This window comes from Oryza brachyantha, chromosome 1 (genome assembly GCF_000231095.2).
Source record: "Oryza brachyantha chromosome 1, ObraRS2, whole genome shotgun sequence".
NCBI lineage: Eukaryota > Viridiplantae > Streptophyta > Magnoliopsida > Poales > Poaceae > Oryza > Oryza brachyantha.
Genome location: NC_023163.2, coordinates 22,912,813 through 22,927,630, shown reverse-complemented (window position 1 = coordinate 22,927,630; position 14,818 = coordinate 22,912,813). Strand labels below are relative to the sequence as shown.

Sequence of the window (14,818 nt, the reverse complement as noted above, 5' to 3'; positions counted from 1 at the left end):
GCCATATCATCCTACATCCATGCTTGTAGCCATTGAACAATGTCCAAATACACAACCTTCTTCTTGGGTCAATCATACTTACACGCATGGCAGTATGGCTCATAGAATGAGACATTCTAGTTTCGACGAACCGGTCGGTTTCCACGTATCCATCCAACTAGCGATCAAGCCAAAACCAATCGTCTCCCTCTCGGATGGCATCTCTGCGAGCGTGCCTCGACGCCGGACAAAAGGGTGATGTGGACGCCCAGAGAGGAGTATGTGCAATAGATGAGGCCTACGTGCTCGGCCCCGAGCCATCGTATTCCGATACGGCCGATACAACCAATCGTTGCACGGCTGCAGTATTCGTTCGCACTCGCATCGCGAAGTGGGTGCGGAAAACATGCGTGCATTGCAGCGTCGGAGCACTGCAGTGGTGTGTGCATGGTCCAATCCAGTCCAGCGATTTTCCAAGTCTAGTCACCACTACTTCAAGTTGCAGGGAAGGAGGGACAAGGAGCACTAGAAAATGCAAGTGAAAAGGGTTTAGAAAATGAAAGATACTCGTAATATGTCAGGCTCGGAGGATCAGTCATTCAGATTCCCGTCAATCTCTGATTTTATCTGCCCCCCTGTCCTATATAGGTATACATCTTGTCTGTATATAGTACCCATCACCAATCGGCAGCACTTGCGTTGTTGTATATAAACACCTGAAGTCCTAAACAGCCTAGCAAGAGTCAAACTACAGAGAGCAGGATACGGGCGTCTTCAGACGAAGACGATGAGAGGAGCAATGGCCATGTCCATCCTTCTCTTGCTCGTCGTCCTCTCTTCCTTCTCCACAGCCTCTGCCTCCACCAAAGCACGCCAGGTAATCATGAGCCTCATTTCTCCTACTAATCGGCAGGAGATTACATGCCATAATGGTGCTGTGGTTTCCTCCTACGTATACTTTCCATGCACTGGTTTGCTCGAGGAGGGACTCAGTAATTGAACTCCTGCATCTCGCCATTGCCAATAGGTGTACGTGGTGTACCTGGGCGAGCACGCCGGAGACAAGGGAGAGGAAGAAATCCTCGCCGGCCACCATGGCCTCCTCCTCTCCGTCAAGGGCAGGTAAACAATGATGCAATTAGCCGATTGTACAAAACCATCATTGGCATCTAATGATGCGCTTCTTCTGTAGCTCCATCAGCTGTCTGATGTGAGATTGATGGATTAGATCACTCGCTTCGATTAAACCGTAAGCCTCCCGTAACTAATCATGCAACACGCTCTCTGTCCATCAACAGTGAGGAGGAGGCACGGGCGTCGCTATTGTACAGCTACAAGCACAGCCTGAATGGCTTCGCGGCTCTTCTCTCCGAGGAAGAGGCCACAGAGCTGTCAGGTACGTAGATGCCGCATGCACGGTGACACGATAGAACAATTTAAATGTATCTTTTCGCTTTTGTATCTTTTCATCGGAGGTTATTTTCGATTTTGACTTTTAAATCACTAGAAACACATATATAAAGTTTATTTATAAATTATTTTTTATTTATAAATATATTGTTTGGATTTTTTTATGAAAAAATAATCACCCCATATATATGTGTATGTACTAGTAGTACTAATGTACAAATGAGTGTTTTGTGTTTTATTCAGCGGTCGGCAATAATCAATTATGTGTGGCCTGCAAGTGATTGTATCTTTGTGCTTGCTTGGGCTCATGTATGATTACCGTGTATGCAGCAAGAACAGAGGTGGTGTCTACTTTCCCGAGCCAGGGCATGTGGAGCCCTCACACCACGAGATCTTGGGAGTTTCTGGGCTTGGAAGAAGGGGTGCGATTCCCGGACAGCAGCGGCCGGCTGCCGCCCGGCGCCAAAGCCGGCGGCGAGGATGTCATCGTCGGCGTGTTGGACTCCGGTGAGTAGCCCGACGTCTCTGTCTATCCGTAAACCATGCATGTTTCGTCAATATCAGGTTAACTAATCTGGTACCACGAAACCCTTCGCTCGCCGGGTGTTAATGCCTGCACTAGCTTTTCTATGAACATGTCGGAGTCTATCAGTGGATAATACTGATATGTGTGTGTTTGACAGGGATTTGGCCGGAGTCAAGGAGCTTCGTCGACGAAGGGTTAGGGCCAGTGCCGGCTCGGTGGAAAGGGGTGTGCCAAGGAGGAGATTCTTTCTCTCCCTCGTCCTGCAACAGGTAACTCTACTCTGGTCCGATCCTAAATATATGTTGTTTGTTTTTGGGTCTGTTTAGGTACCTTAATATTTTGCGAGGCAACTGTGCAAAAGTAAGCTTCTCAAAGTCTAGAAAATATGAGTTTCTCGGCTTCTGTTTTCTAGTTTATTTTCTGGATTCTATAACTCATTCTCAGAAGTTGCATACTATTTGAAGAGGAAAAAATCTATTTCACTCCCTGAATTATCAGTGTTGGTCTATTTAACCCCTTAATGTATGAAACTGGATATTCCACCCCCTAAAGTATAAAAACTAGATCAAATAACCCTCTAGAATGATTTTATATGTGGTTTTGCTAAGTACATGATGACATGATGGTGGTTTTGGCCATGTAGACTATGGAGGGGCAGTGACATGGTGGTAGCCAGTTCAGTACTTTTTTTCCATAAGTGAACTGGCTTGAGAATGATAAACATTAGTGATAATATGTAATTTTTTGGATTGTTGATTAATTAGTGAAAAGAAACATTTGGTTCAACTTAGATTTAATGGGTCAATCTTTGTGCCATGCAAGCAATAGCGCTACCACGTCAGCATCTTACATGGCAAAACCACCTACAAAACCGCTTCAGGGGGTATTTGATCTAGTTTTTGTACTTCAGGGATGAATATCCAGTTTCATATATTAGGGGGTTAAGTAGACCAACCCTGATAGTTCAGGGGTGAAGTAGACTTTTTCTATTTGGGAGAGCTTCTAACTTCTAAAGATTATGTGGGAGGTTGTAGTTACCAGAAGCTCCCTAAACTGGCTCTTTATCAGTTTTGGTCATTCAACTCAATACAAATTTGGTAATGATTTATGTTCACAAAAATAACCCATGTCCCTAGGATATGGACTTTTAGCACTCAGATAAATATCCGTTCGTTTTTGATATGTTACTTAAATAGTATAAATTTTTTTAATAAAATAGAGTAATAGAAGATATATCACTACATAAGCACACAAAATTTAAGTTCTGACTTCTATAAACTATAAAAAATTAAACACAATTATAATTATATATTTTTAATTTCTTATAATTGGTAGAAATCAAATTTAAATATATATTTATAGAGTGATATATATTATTTCATAAACAATTTTGCTCAGATACAACTTACTGGTTACTATTTCAAGATATATGGAAAAGAAGATAAACCAGTGTACACGTCCAAACGTAAACCCGACTACCAGTGTGGGGAAATCTGGAGCCAGACTCTAGCTTGGCATCTTCTCGAGTCACTGCAGATAGGATAGGATAGTTGACTCCTCGCCATGCATGCAACGGAACGAGACAAACAACGGGACGGCACCGAGACGTGACCTTAGCATACTCCCCTCTGTCCAAAAATAAACTAATTTTTTCATTTTTATCTTTAATTTTTAACTCTACGTCTTATTTAAATTTTTTTTGTGATTGATATTTTTTAATAGATGATAAATCATAAATAGTAATTCACATGTGACTAATTTTTTTTTAATTTTCTAAAATATTTTAAATAAAACGGATTATCAAATATTGAATATTGAATATGGAAACAGAAAATTCGTTTTTTTAAAGACAGATGGAGTACGCAAAACCTCTTTGGCAGGGTAGGTTTTCCTCTAGAGCATCAACTGCACGGTACATGGTAGTAGGTGGAGGTGGCACGGTAGTAGGTGGTGACCCCGTGACACCCTCCTCGCAACGCGCCCCAAGCCCCCCAACGAGATCCCTGTCAGGCAGTCAGAGTGTCAGATGTTCCGAGACCAACGAGCTATGCTCTGCTGACGCTGCCTCTGCAGGTCGACATAAGATTCATGCGCTGTTTTGCACTTCGTTTAATGGGCTGTTTAGTTCCTAATTTTTTTTTAAAAAAAACATCACATTGAATCTTTAAACATTTAAATAAAACATTAAATATATATAAACATTAAAACTAATTACACAGTTACAGAGAAAATAGTGGGACGAATCTTTTGAATCTAATTAGGACGTGATTAGCCATAAGTGCTACAGTAACCAACACGTGCTAATGACAGATTAATTAGACTCAAAAGATTCGTCTCGCGGTTTCCAGGCGGAATCTAAAATTTGTTTTGTAATTAGACTAAGTTTAATACTTCAAATGTGTGTTTAAAGTTTTGATGTGATGTTTTTTAAAATTTTTTTGCAAACTAAACAACCCCTAAACATAACTAGTATGTGGCCCGCGCATTTGTGCGGCTAGCATCGATATTATAGATATATAGTTATTTTTTAACATGATAAAAAATACTTTTTAATTGTTGATTTGAACTTAAAATTTTTAAATTATATTTTTATGTGAAACCCACTTACCTTTATTCTAAATTGTACTTTTACACAGACTCTTTTCTACGTAATATTTAACTTATAATTCAATTTTAGATATTTCTAAATTGTATCTATACATTGACCTTCTCTTTTTTCCCCACTTTTTAACTGAAATTTTAGATCTTTACATATTGTATTTATAGATGGACTCTCCACTCTATATCAATATCAATTAATTTTAAAATTTAATCAAAATTTGTTTTTTTCTAAACTGCATTTACACATGGACTTTTTTATTTTTCTTTATTTTTAATTCCTAAGTTGCATTTCTAATCTGATTCTTTTTAACCGGAATTTTAGATATTTCTAAATTTTATTTATAGATGAACTATTCCCTCAATATCAATTATTTTAAAAATTTAATCTGATATTTATTTATACATGGACTCTTTTCTATTATTTTTCTTAATTCTAAAATTGTATTTCTGCTCTGATTTTTATTAACCAGAATTTTAGATGTTTCTAAATTGTATTTATAGATAAACTCTTAACAAATACTTATATGGGCCTGGAGGTAAAATTTGGAATTGTTTAACGGGGGCGCACCCCGTTCTTCTCTTTTGATCATCAGCTAACACCTGCCCCGTTCTTTTCTCTTTCTTTTTTCTCATATAGTTGTCTGATTAAAAAATATTTTCTTTTTTTCTCTAAGTTTTTTTTAATTAATTTCAGAATTTCTAGAGACAACGTGGAGACTTTTTTCCTAGTTTCCAGAGTGATTGAGTGAATATGATGCTAGTTTTCTTTGTAGTTATGTCAATAATTTGTTGGATTTAGCGTTACTGAATCCACGTGATGGTAGATTGATACTTTTTAGATGGTATTGTGATATGTACCAGCTATTTTTGTTGGGATATAATCCCGAGCCCCAAGGTATGGAGAACTGCGTCAAAATTTCGGTAGAATTTCACCGTAAGATTAGCAAAACAAATTGCATACCATATATCTTCTATTCCGACTTCTTTATATTGTTTTCTATTCTGACTCTTTCTTCTCCTCCAAGTTAATCTAAGTTGAAATCTAATCCTATTACCATCTAGCGGTTGATATTTTTTCTTTATTATCTGATTAACGTGGTAATTTCTAGCCTCCAGAGCAAACGTGGAGCCTTCTTTCAAACATGTCTTTATATTATAATAATAATAGTTCCGTATCCAAGAAAAGAGGATTTCTGGATTTTTAGGTCGAGCGTTTGACCATCATCTTATTTAAAAAATTTATTAAAAAATTAGTCATACGTAAAGTACTATTCATGTTTTATCATATAGTAACAATAAAAATATTAATCATAAAAAATTTTTAAATAAGACGAAGAGTAAAAAATTCAAAAAAAACACATAAATTGGTTTATTTTGGGACGGGTTTCGCGGTAAAACGTCACGTCGGTTGATTGATTCTGATTGGCGCCAACATGCATGCGCGCGCGCGCGTATTACGCAGGAAAATCATCGGCGCCAGGTACTACGTCAAGGCGTACGAGGCCAGGTACGGCGCGGTGAACACCACGAACGCGTACCGCTCGCCGCGCGACCACGACGGCCACGGCACGCACACGGCGTCCACCGTCGCCGGCCGCACGGTGCCGGGCGTGGCGGCGCTGGGCGGGTTCGCGCCGGGGACGGCCTCGGGCGGGGCGCCGCTGGCCCGCGTCGCCGTCTACAAGGTGTGCTGGCCCATCCCGGGGCCCAACCCGAACATCGAGAACACCTGCTTCGAGGCCGACATGCTCGCCGCCATCGACGACGCGGTCGGCGACGGCGTCGACGTGATGAGCGTCTCCATCGGGTCCACCGGGAAGCCGCTCGCGTTCGCGGACGACGGCATAGCGGTGGGCGCGCTGCACGCCGCGATGCGCGGCGTCGTGTTCGTGTGCAGCGGCGGCAACTCCGGCCCCAAGCCGGCCACCGTGTCGAACCTCGCGCCGTGGATGCTCACGGTCGCCGCGAGCAGCATCGACCGCGCTTTCATCTCGCCCATCAAGCTCGGCAACGGCATGGTGATCATGGTAATAAACACCACGCTACGAATTTCCTTCCCTGCTACTCCTAATTAACGTAAGATGTTTGTATCTGTTCATATGTAAATCAACTGGACTGACATGTGTTTTTCCTTGTACGTACGTGTGTCAGGGTCAAACTGTGACGCCATACCAGCTGCCGGGCAACAAGGCGTATCCTTTGGTATACGCAGCGAACGCCGTTGTCCCTGGAACTCCCGCTAACGTTTCAAAGTACAGCAACTCACAATTCACAAACCAACTGAACTAACACACATTTCCGAAATCGCTGGGGGATCTCACAGTTTTGTACGGGTGCAGCCAATGCCTGCCGAAATCGCTGGCGCCGGAGAAGGTGCGGGGCAAGATCGTCGTGTGCTTGAGGGGGACTGGCCTGAGGGTGGAGAAGGGCCTCGAGGTGAAGCAAGCTGGCGGCGCGGCCATTATCCTCGGCAACCCGCCGGCGTTCGGAGGCGAGGTCCCCGTCGACGCGCACGTGCTCCCGGGCACCGCTGTCTCCACGGTCGACATCAACGCCATCCTCGGCTACATCAACTCCAGCTCGAACCCGACAGCGGTGCTGGATCCCTCGAGGACCGTCGTGGACGTCAAGCCGTCGCCGGTGATGGCGCAGTTCTCGTCGCGTGGCCCCAACGTCAACGAGCCTAACATTCTCAAGGTACATATCGGCAACGTGTGTAGGAATCCGGCAAGGCGGCAGCTATTGTCTGCGAGATAATGCTGCCTATGTATGCATGCAGCCGGACGTCACGGCGCCGGGGCTGAACATCCTGGCGGCGTGGAGCGAGGCATCGTCGCCGACGAAGCTCGGCGGCGACAACCGCGTCGTCAAGTACAACATCATGTCGGGGACGTCCATGTCGTGCCCGCACGTCTCCGCCACCGCCGTCCTCCTCAAGTCCGCCCACCCTGACTGGAGCTCCGCCGCCATCCGATCGGCCATCATGACCACCGGTGACGCCTCGTCCTGACCCCCTGACAACGAATCGACTTCCGTTCATCGGTCACCCCGTGTTAACTGATCTGCACGTACGTACGTATCGATTCGCAGCCACAACGAGCAACGCTGAGGGCGGCCCAATGATGGACGCGGACGGGACGGTCGCGGGGCCCATGGACTACGGGTCGGGCCACATCAGGCCCGTGCACGCGCTGGACCCGGGCCTCGTCTACGACGCGTCGTACCAGGACTACCTCCTCTTCGCGTGCGCCAGCGGCGGCGCGCAGCTCGACCACTCCCTGCCCTGCCCGGCGACCCCGCCGCCGCCGTACCAGCTGAACCACCCCTCGCTGGCCATCCACGGACTCAACGGCTCCGTCACCGTGGAGCGGGCGGTGACCAACGTCGGCGGCCAGGGCAACGTCCGGTACACCGTCGCCGTGGTCGAGCCCATGGGCGTCTCGGTGAAGGTGTCGCCGAGGAATCTCAGCTTCACGCGAACCGGCGAGAAGAAGTCGTTCAGGATAAAGATCGAGCCCAAAGGGAGAGGCAGTTGGCGCGTAAACGGGCAGTTTGTGGCGGGGTCGTATACGTGGAGCGACGGTGTCCATGTCGTGAGGAGCCCTATTGCCGTTCTTGTCGCGTGACCATTCTTAGGGTTACAGATTGATTGCTCTTTACTGCTCACGATGCATCGCTTGAAAGAAGCGAAATGCAACCGAAAGCCTGGAACCATGCTTGTGGCAGATAAATTCAGCAAAAAGAAAGCAATCACCACTTGAAACACATTCTTCCTTCTTGGATAGAAATCCTCGACTGTCTGCATGCAAATTTCAGATTTTCAGAGCAAAATTCCATGCCCTACAATTACAACAAAACCCTTGTGAAACTAATCCGCTCCAAATTTCGAAACAATTTACCTCGTTGTTGCTGCAATCAATCATTCATGTCAACCCCTACCCATATCCTTATCCAAAACGCCAGTGTAGTAATACTAATATCGTCTCGTCCTCGCCGGTGTCTGTGGCGTGCAGAGTACCACAGGCTAAGCGCCAATCCGCCATTTGCCCTCTCCCCTCGTCCAAACTGCACAAGCGTTACAGGTGTATGATCCACGCCGGTAGCTCAGGCCAGCACGACACTGTGCGCGTTGAATCGCTGCCACGGTAGAATCCCGTCGACACGGGACTCGTAGCTACGGAACAGGGGATCGCAGGATATTCGATGGGTTCATCTGTACGGATCGCCTGCTAGGTTGTCCGTTCCGGAGTAAAAAACCGCTGAAAATTCAGCGGCTGCGTTGGTGTAAACTTGGTTCTGTCTACATAAAGTACTCGAAAACGACGGCCAAGCGTCAGATGCATGCACGGCGGCACAAGGCCGCGTTTGGGTTAATGACATTGACAGAGGTTCTATTTGCCATGTTCATCCAAAATTACAGTTGCCCTAATAAGTTGTTTGCTGGACAATGATCGTCAGGCTGAATTATACATGATCCCTGCATTGCCCCATGATTAGGTCTTTTTAGTCGTTCCCGCAAGAGTTCTAACTGAGATATATAATAACTGTTGAGCATGGCCATCAGTACTGAAGACTGATCGGTTGGTCTGATGCAGTCTGAATCATGAATAGGGTTCTAAAGTACTGTGACGACGAAATGGATAGCAACTTAACATGCAAGAGAGGGTAATTGAATGTAGCATTTTCAGCAGAAAGCGTGCACCTCCGTGCGTCGAGCTATATATGCACGTATGTCCTGACGGATAAGCCTACCGTGCAGTAGCTTACAATCTTGACATTGGCCCATCCAGTCAAGCAACGTGAAACGACGCTTTTGCTTTTGCTTTTCAGTCTGAGACATCGACGTGTGTTTAGTTTCCATCCTAACTTAACCAGTTTATGTACGTTAAGTTCGTTACGGGCTTAGTATTTCTAGCTGTGGAAGTGGAATGGTTCTTGTCCTAATCAAATTAGAAAGTTGCGTGTTTGGTATGCTACAAGCAGCATTCTAGCTGTGTATGCAACCTGGCTGACCTGCTAGCACCTGTTGCTTTTGTCACACACAGACCCGTTGCTATCGTTATACATATGACGTGCCACTGAAATATTTTACTAAATTAGGCTGCATATAAAATATAAACAAACAGTTGCTTACCTTTTTATTTAAACAATGAGAGTTTAACCACCTTCGTAATCCAAGAAGTAGTAATGGGATGGAAACGATCGGTAAACAGGAAAGCTAATTTCATATATATTATTTCTCGAAAACGGAATCAGAAATAGTAAGTAGAGAATGAAAACGGTATAAAAAATATCTATATATTGGAAATAGAATTATTCGATTGGAAGCATGTCGCTAATGGTCGGAAGACTCCAAACAAGTAAATTCAATCAGAAAACGAACTACATGCATATTAAATCAATAATAAGTTCAAGAATTCAATGATATTTAAGTGATAGATAAGTTAATCAATACACAAATAAAAAAGTTAGTAACATAGGGCAATACATAAGATGCACTAGACAATACTACTCATTGCATTGAACATTAGGTGGTTGACAACCACATATGGCTTGCCATTAGATCCCTCAAGTTTTCATCATCCCATCATCATAGGCGAGCAATTCGGTTTTGGGTTCCGCACGGGCCTCATGAAAAAGGGTATTTTTTTGGTATTCATAAATGGTAATTACCAAAATAATACCATTTACTAACTAAATGGTTGGTAAATAGAAAAACCATTTTCACTACCATTTATGTATTATTTACCATTTTCATTTATCATTTCTGCCAAATCATTTCCATTTCCTTCGGTCAGTAATTTTTGGAAATGATAGATGGCAGATCAAGAATTTTCGTGACTGTTTTCACCCCTAGTAATGCAAATATGATGATTTCAGCTGTTGATTTTTGTTTCCTTCCATGGTCACGGTCTTTTATGAGTTAAATTTTGTGTGCTTCTTATAAAATACCTTGATATACCAAATTTAATATTATAAGTCAAATATTGGTTCCTTTATGTACGTAGTATCCAAAGGTACTATTAATTTTATTTCACAATATAAAATTTTCTAGCATTGACTAGATTTATATAGATGCTAATGATAGCGGGTCTAGCCCTTTCTAGTCCGATAGCATTAGATCCAACCCTCACGAGTCTAGTGTCATCATCAGTGATCCTGTCCTAGTAGTAGTGGATCCGTCTAGGATGACAATGGATCGGGACAGATACAGGTAGAGAAAATCCATGCCGACTCAATACCCGCCTTTGTCTGCCCGATCCATGCCTGATAGGGTTGGCATGTAAAACTTCATGCATACCTAATGGGTACCAGTGGATTCACATGAGTAATATCTCAATAGACAAACAATTTAACAAAGATCAACGTAATCGGTTAATGTAAAATCATCACCAACAATTTAAAAGAGCAACACAAATTATCACCAACACAAAGCATCATAATTTCATTAAAGTTAAATACTTCAATGGGTCAATAAAAAAAAGATGCATGAGAGATAGGACAAAATCAACCTCTACATGTATATTGGACCGAGCATAGGTTAACCATGAGTGAAATATAAAACCTGGCTACCTCCACTAGGTTTTTAGGTCACAGACATACCATGGTTTGCAATATCACGATAATCGGCCATACCGCCATAACATAATAAAGATAAATTGTGGTTTGGTTCAGTAAATATCATGAGCATTCAAAATTTTGGAAGAAAAGTCCCAAAAATTTATGGTGATATACTGCAATAATCGTGATATATATCGTGTGGTTTACACACAAAACTGTGATTATCGATGCCGTGAATCCCAAATACTGTGATTATCGTTTTCACCACAACCGCGATGATAATCAATACCTATTGTGCAATAATCGTTCCCAACCACGCAGTTTAACCCCAAAACCATGAGGAATATATTTAAACAATTTGAATTCAAATTTGTGTGGTTTTCATGTGATTATCATGACTATCGCGCCAACAATTGTCATATTGGCACACGGTTTTGGCTTGTAAAACGAGAAGTGAAATCCGAAGGTAGAAGTATTCAGGAGAAAAGCATTAAGCTCATACCCATTGGGTTAGCTAGCTACCTGCGGATATCCGTGCTTGTGGACAAAATTGCCATCCTTATATTCATTCCTATCGAGGCCGGTGCAAAAAACGAGGAAAGAGTGGAAGAGGGATTCAATTTTCACATATGAGCTTTAACTGGGGTAGTCTAATTCATTTTTGCAGACAAATATTTTTGTCTGCTTGCAAAAAAAAATAAAGAAACCTTGCAAAAATATTTTTCGACAGTGGGCAAAGCTCTCATTTCGGCCGGTGAAGTGAACTTTGGCATGAAAACCGTGCACAGAACACTCGTGCCAGCTGACATCGAATAGGCATGTGCAATTTCCGAACGAGGTATACCTAGCTTCCTCTAACCTCTTCCAGTAATTAGGCCACGGTTTTGGCGGTTGATAACAACATGACATCTTTTCCATCGATAGCATACGTACGCAGTACCGCGCAGGCAAATCTTTCTTTCGAGGCGTCTGCATCTAATCAGTGTGCATGAGTGCATCGTTATAACGTGCACATGCACTGATGCACCCCCAAGACGCACACACGTGGGGATACCGTGTAATCACGAAACCAAACACTTCGATCGATCAGACCACTAAACCAATCCTCAGCTAACATCGATCACGGAGCATGAGTGTACTGGCTTTCGTGGCGTTACGACAAACACATGGGATCTCAACAAAGGCACATCGATCGATCAATTAATTAAGCATCTTGGTAGCACGCGCGGTTCAATTCGGTTAACTTGCGCCGATGTGCAACCAAAACGATAGAGCGAGCCATAGGGCGTCGTCTGAAATGAACCGTACCGAAAGCTAGCTAGCCACGCCTCTCAGTAACAACAAGGATACGATAGTTTCTGCATTAGTTTTGATTTGGAAAGCAAAACAATTCGCATTAGTTGCCCATGAATTAGTGCAAGGCATTGGGTTTGAGCCGAGTTAAACGTTCTCTCCAGCCTGATCATCAGCGGAATTATTCCTTCCCTTCCCCGTCAAAGCTCAAAGCCGCATACTTCTCTGTCACACAAAGCGGTGCAGCTACGCACGGCACCTGCCTACCTAAGCCTATGGGGAGGATAGCTTGGTTGTCCCGCTCGCCGCGCGCGCCAGCTCGCGCGTGCGCGCTTCCTATAAATCTCTCGCCTCGCCGCACCAGCTGCGGCGAAAGGAAGCTCAGAGATTTGGACAGGCGCGCGCGTGGCGATAGTTTGTCGCTCGCACCTGTTCCCGCTCCGGCTCATCTCGGGAGTGATCGGCTATGGCGTCGCAGCGGACCGTGGCGGTGCCGGCGAGATGCGCCGCGACGTGGGCGGAGGAGCGGCGGCCGTTCACGGACCCGATCGAGATCCCGGCGGCCTCGGGCGCGGCGAGGCGGGATATTGACAGGGAGGACGGGGAGGGCGACTACGGCGGCGGCGGCGAGGTGGTGCCGCCGCACGTTCTCCTGGCGCGGCGGAGGGCGGCGTTCTCGATGTGCTCGGGGCAGGGGCGGACGCTCAAGGGCCGGGACCTCCGCCGCGTGCGCGACTCCGTCCTGCGCATGACCGGCTTCATCGAGAGCTAGCTAGCCAGCGCGCCGCGGCGGCGGCGGCGGCCATGCGAGACCACTGGGCACTGGCCGCTCTCGCCACGGTCTGATTAGTTGGTTAATAACTTAATATCATATCTGCGACACATTTTCCTCGATGGCATTTTGTAAATTGGTTCGAAATGTGAGGTCAATAAATACTTCTGTTGATGGATGCAATCATGCAAACGTATCGTGTACATGCACAGATTGATTAGACAAACAAATAAATGGTGCTTGTCAAAATGCAAGTGGGGTTAATTACTGGGTAATTAGCAATACACTAATACGTGGTACGTGTACAACGCTGCTGACTCGCTGCTGATTCAGTAACTGTGATGACCCCTGCATGATGCAGTTCAGTAGTAGTATGACTCGTTCAGACAGCCGTATCTATGGGCACTTGGGCAGTAACTTCTAGCATTCCCCAACTATTATTAAATCATGACACGCAAAATGACTGGTTGATCTAGCCCTCTAAATGTGTACATAATTGTACTACTACTTAATACGTGCTTATCCTTTCCTAAATCCTAGTTGCAAGTTCCAACCGAAGCAAGATGCTACGCGTAGAGCAGCAACAGGAGGAGGAGTTCCAAGAAGCAGATATCCTATGGCCGGATGCAGCACAAGACCTGGAGTTTGCCCAGGTGTACTACTCTTTCGTCGACGCCGGCGCCGACGACGACGGCGAGGAGCACTCCGGCAGAAAGCCGTGCGGCCAGCAGAAAGCTTCTTCCCCCATCGACATCCCCACCCGGAAGGGCGCAAAAGGTGTGAAGGCGCCGGTGGGATTCAGCAAACTCGGCCAGACCCTCGCCGGCGCCGGCGCCGGTGTCAGCAGCATCATCGTCGGTAGCCATGTCTTCGTGCCACCGCATGTCTTCGTTGATCACCGGAGGGCCAAGAGAGAGAAGGCGATGATGACGCTCGTCGTGCCGAAGGGGAAGGCGAGGACGATGGTGATGCGCGAGTAGAGCTGAACATTTTTGAGGGAAATGTCAAATGTTCGTTTCTCTTAGAACAGTTTTGAGTTCGTTTTGTTTGAATTTACGTGTGTGCGACCGAATTCATATGATCTTTGTTCTTTCCGTGATTCATCTGCATGTGTCCATCGTCAAATTGTGACTGGACATTGCGGAGGAAGAACGGACGCTGAAGGTGTAAAACGCGGTTTTTTTTTTCCGTGCTGTGAAATGCAGTTCAGAACTTCAGATCAGCTGTGTGATGCTACTGTGATTTTCCTAGTTTTGTTTGCAAATTCCTTTCGGACCCATCCTGTTATTTCAAAAGTTAATGAATTCTAATAGCATCTTTTGTAACCGCTCCACTTTGATTTTTTGCTTCAGAATTTCTCCAATTTTTAAGAAAAGAGCTTACTTACCATCGTATGACACCTTAGTGATAATTTCATATAAAAATCCGAGAAAGCTGCACCCAAGAGAATTTATCTGTTTGGTTATCGACGTGAAGACCAACCCAAGAAAAATCTGAATAAAAGTTTGCAAAACTACTATAAATTTTTACTCCCTATGTCCCAAAATATAATTACTTTTAGATCTTGGTAGATCATCAATATATTACTTTAACTAACAATATTTATAATAGTAAGTTATTTTTTAAAAGAATTATACATTACGAGAGTTTGTTGATGAGAAATATAATAACATTAT

The 14,818-nt window shown here is 44.5% G+C and overlaps 3 protein-coding genes across 3 annotated transcripts; all 3 read left to right on the top strand.

The window, feature by feature from the left end:
* The first annotated feature begins 684 nt into the window (after nucleotides 1-684).
* Nucleotides 685-8,290, top strand: LOC102722922 (subtilisin-like protease SBT5.6). The gene is made up of 10 exons (XM_040525861.1): nucleotides 685-856; nucleotides 1,007-1,101; nucleotides 1,278-1,375; nucleotides 1,720-1,896; nucleotides 2,073-2,184; nucleotides 5,979-6,543; nucleotides 6,668-6,768; nucleotides 6,856-7,213; nucleotides 7,296-7,509; nucleotides 7,607-8,290. Exons 1-10 carry the CDS (start codon nucleotides 767-769, stop codon nucleotides 8,140-8,142), a joined length of 2,346 nt encoding a protein of 781 aa, XP_040381795.1. The 5' UTR covers nucleotides 685-766; the 3' UTR covers nucleotides 8,143-8,290.
* A 4,449-nt stretch (nucleotides 8,291-12,739) lies between these two features.
* LOC102722439 lies at nucleotides 12,740-13,394 on the top strand. The gene has a single exon (XM_015841233.2). The coding sequence runs from the start codon at nucleotides 12,837-12,839 to the stop codon at nucleotides 13,140-13,142; it is 306 nt and encodes a 101-aa protein (XP_015696719.1). The 5' UTR covers nucleotides 12,740-12,836; the 3' UTR covers nucleotides 13,143-13,394.
* A 183-nt stretch (nucleotides 13,395-13,577) lies between these two features.
* LOC102722161 lies at nucleotides 13,578-14,412 on the top strand. Its single transcript, XM_006644589.3, has one exon. The coding sequence runs from the start codon at nucleotides 13,706-13,708 to the stop codon at nucleotides 14,120-14,122; it is 417 nt and encodes a 138-aa protein (XP_006644652.1). The 5' UTR covers nucleotides 13,578-13,705; the 3' UTR covers nucleotides 14,123-14,412.
* Nucleotides 14,413-14,818: the final 406 nt, after the last annotated feature.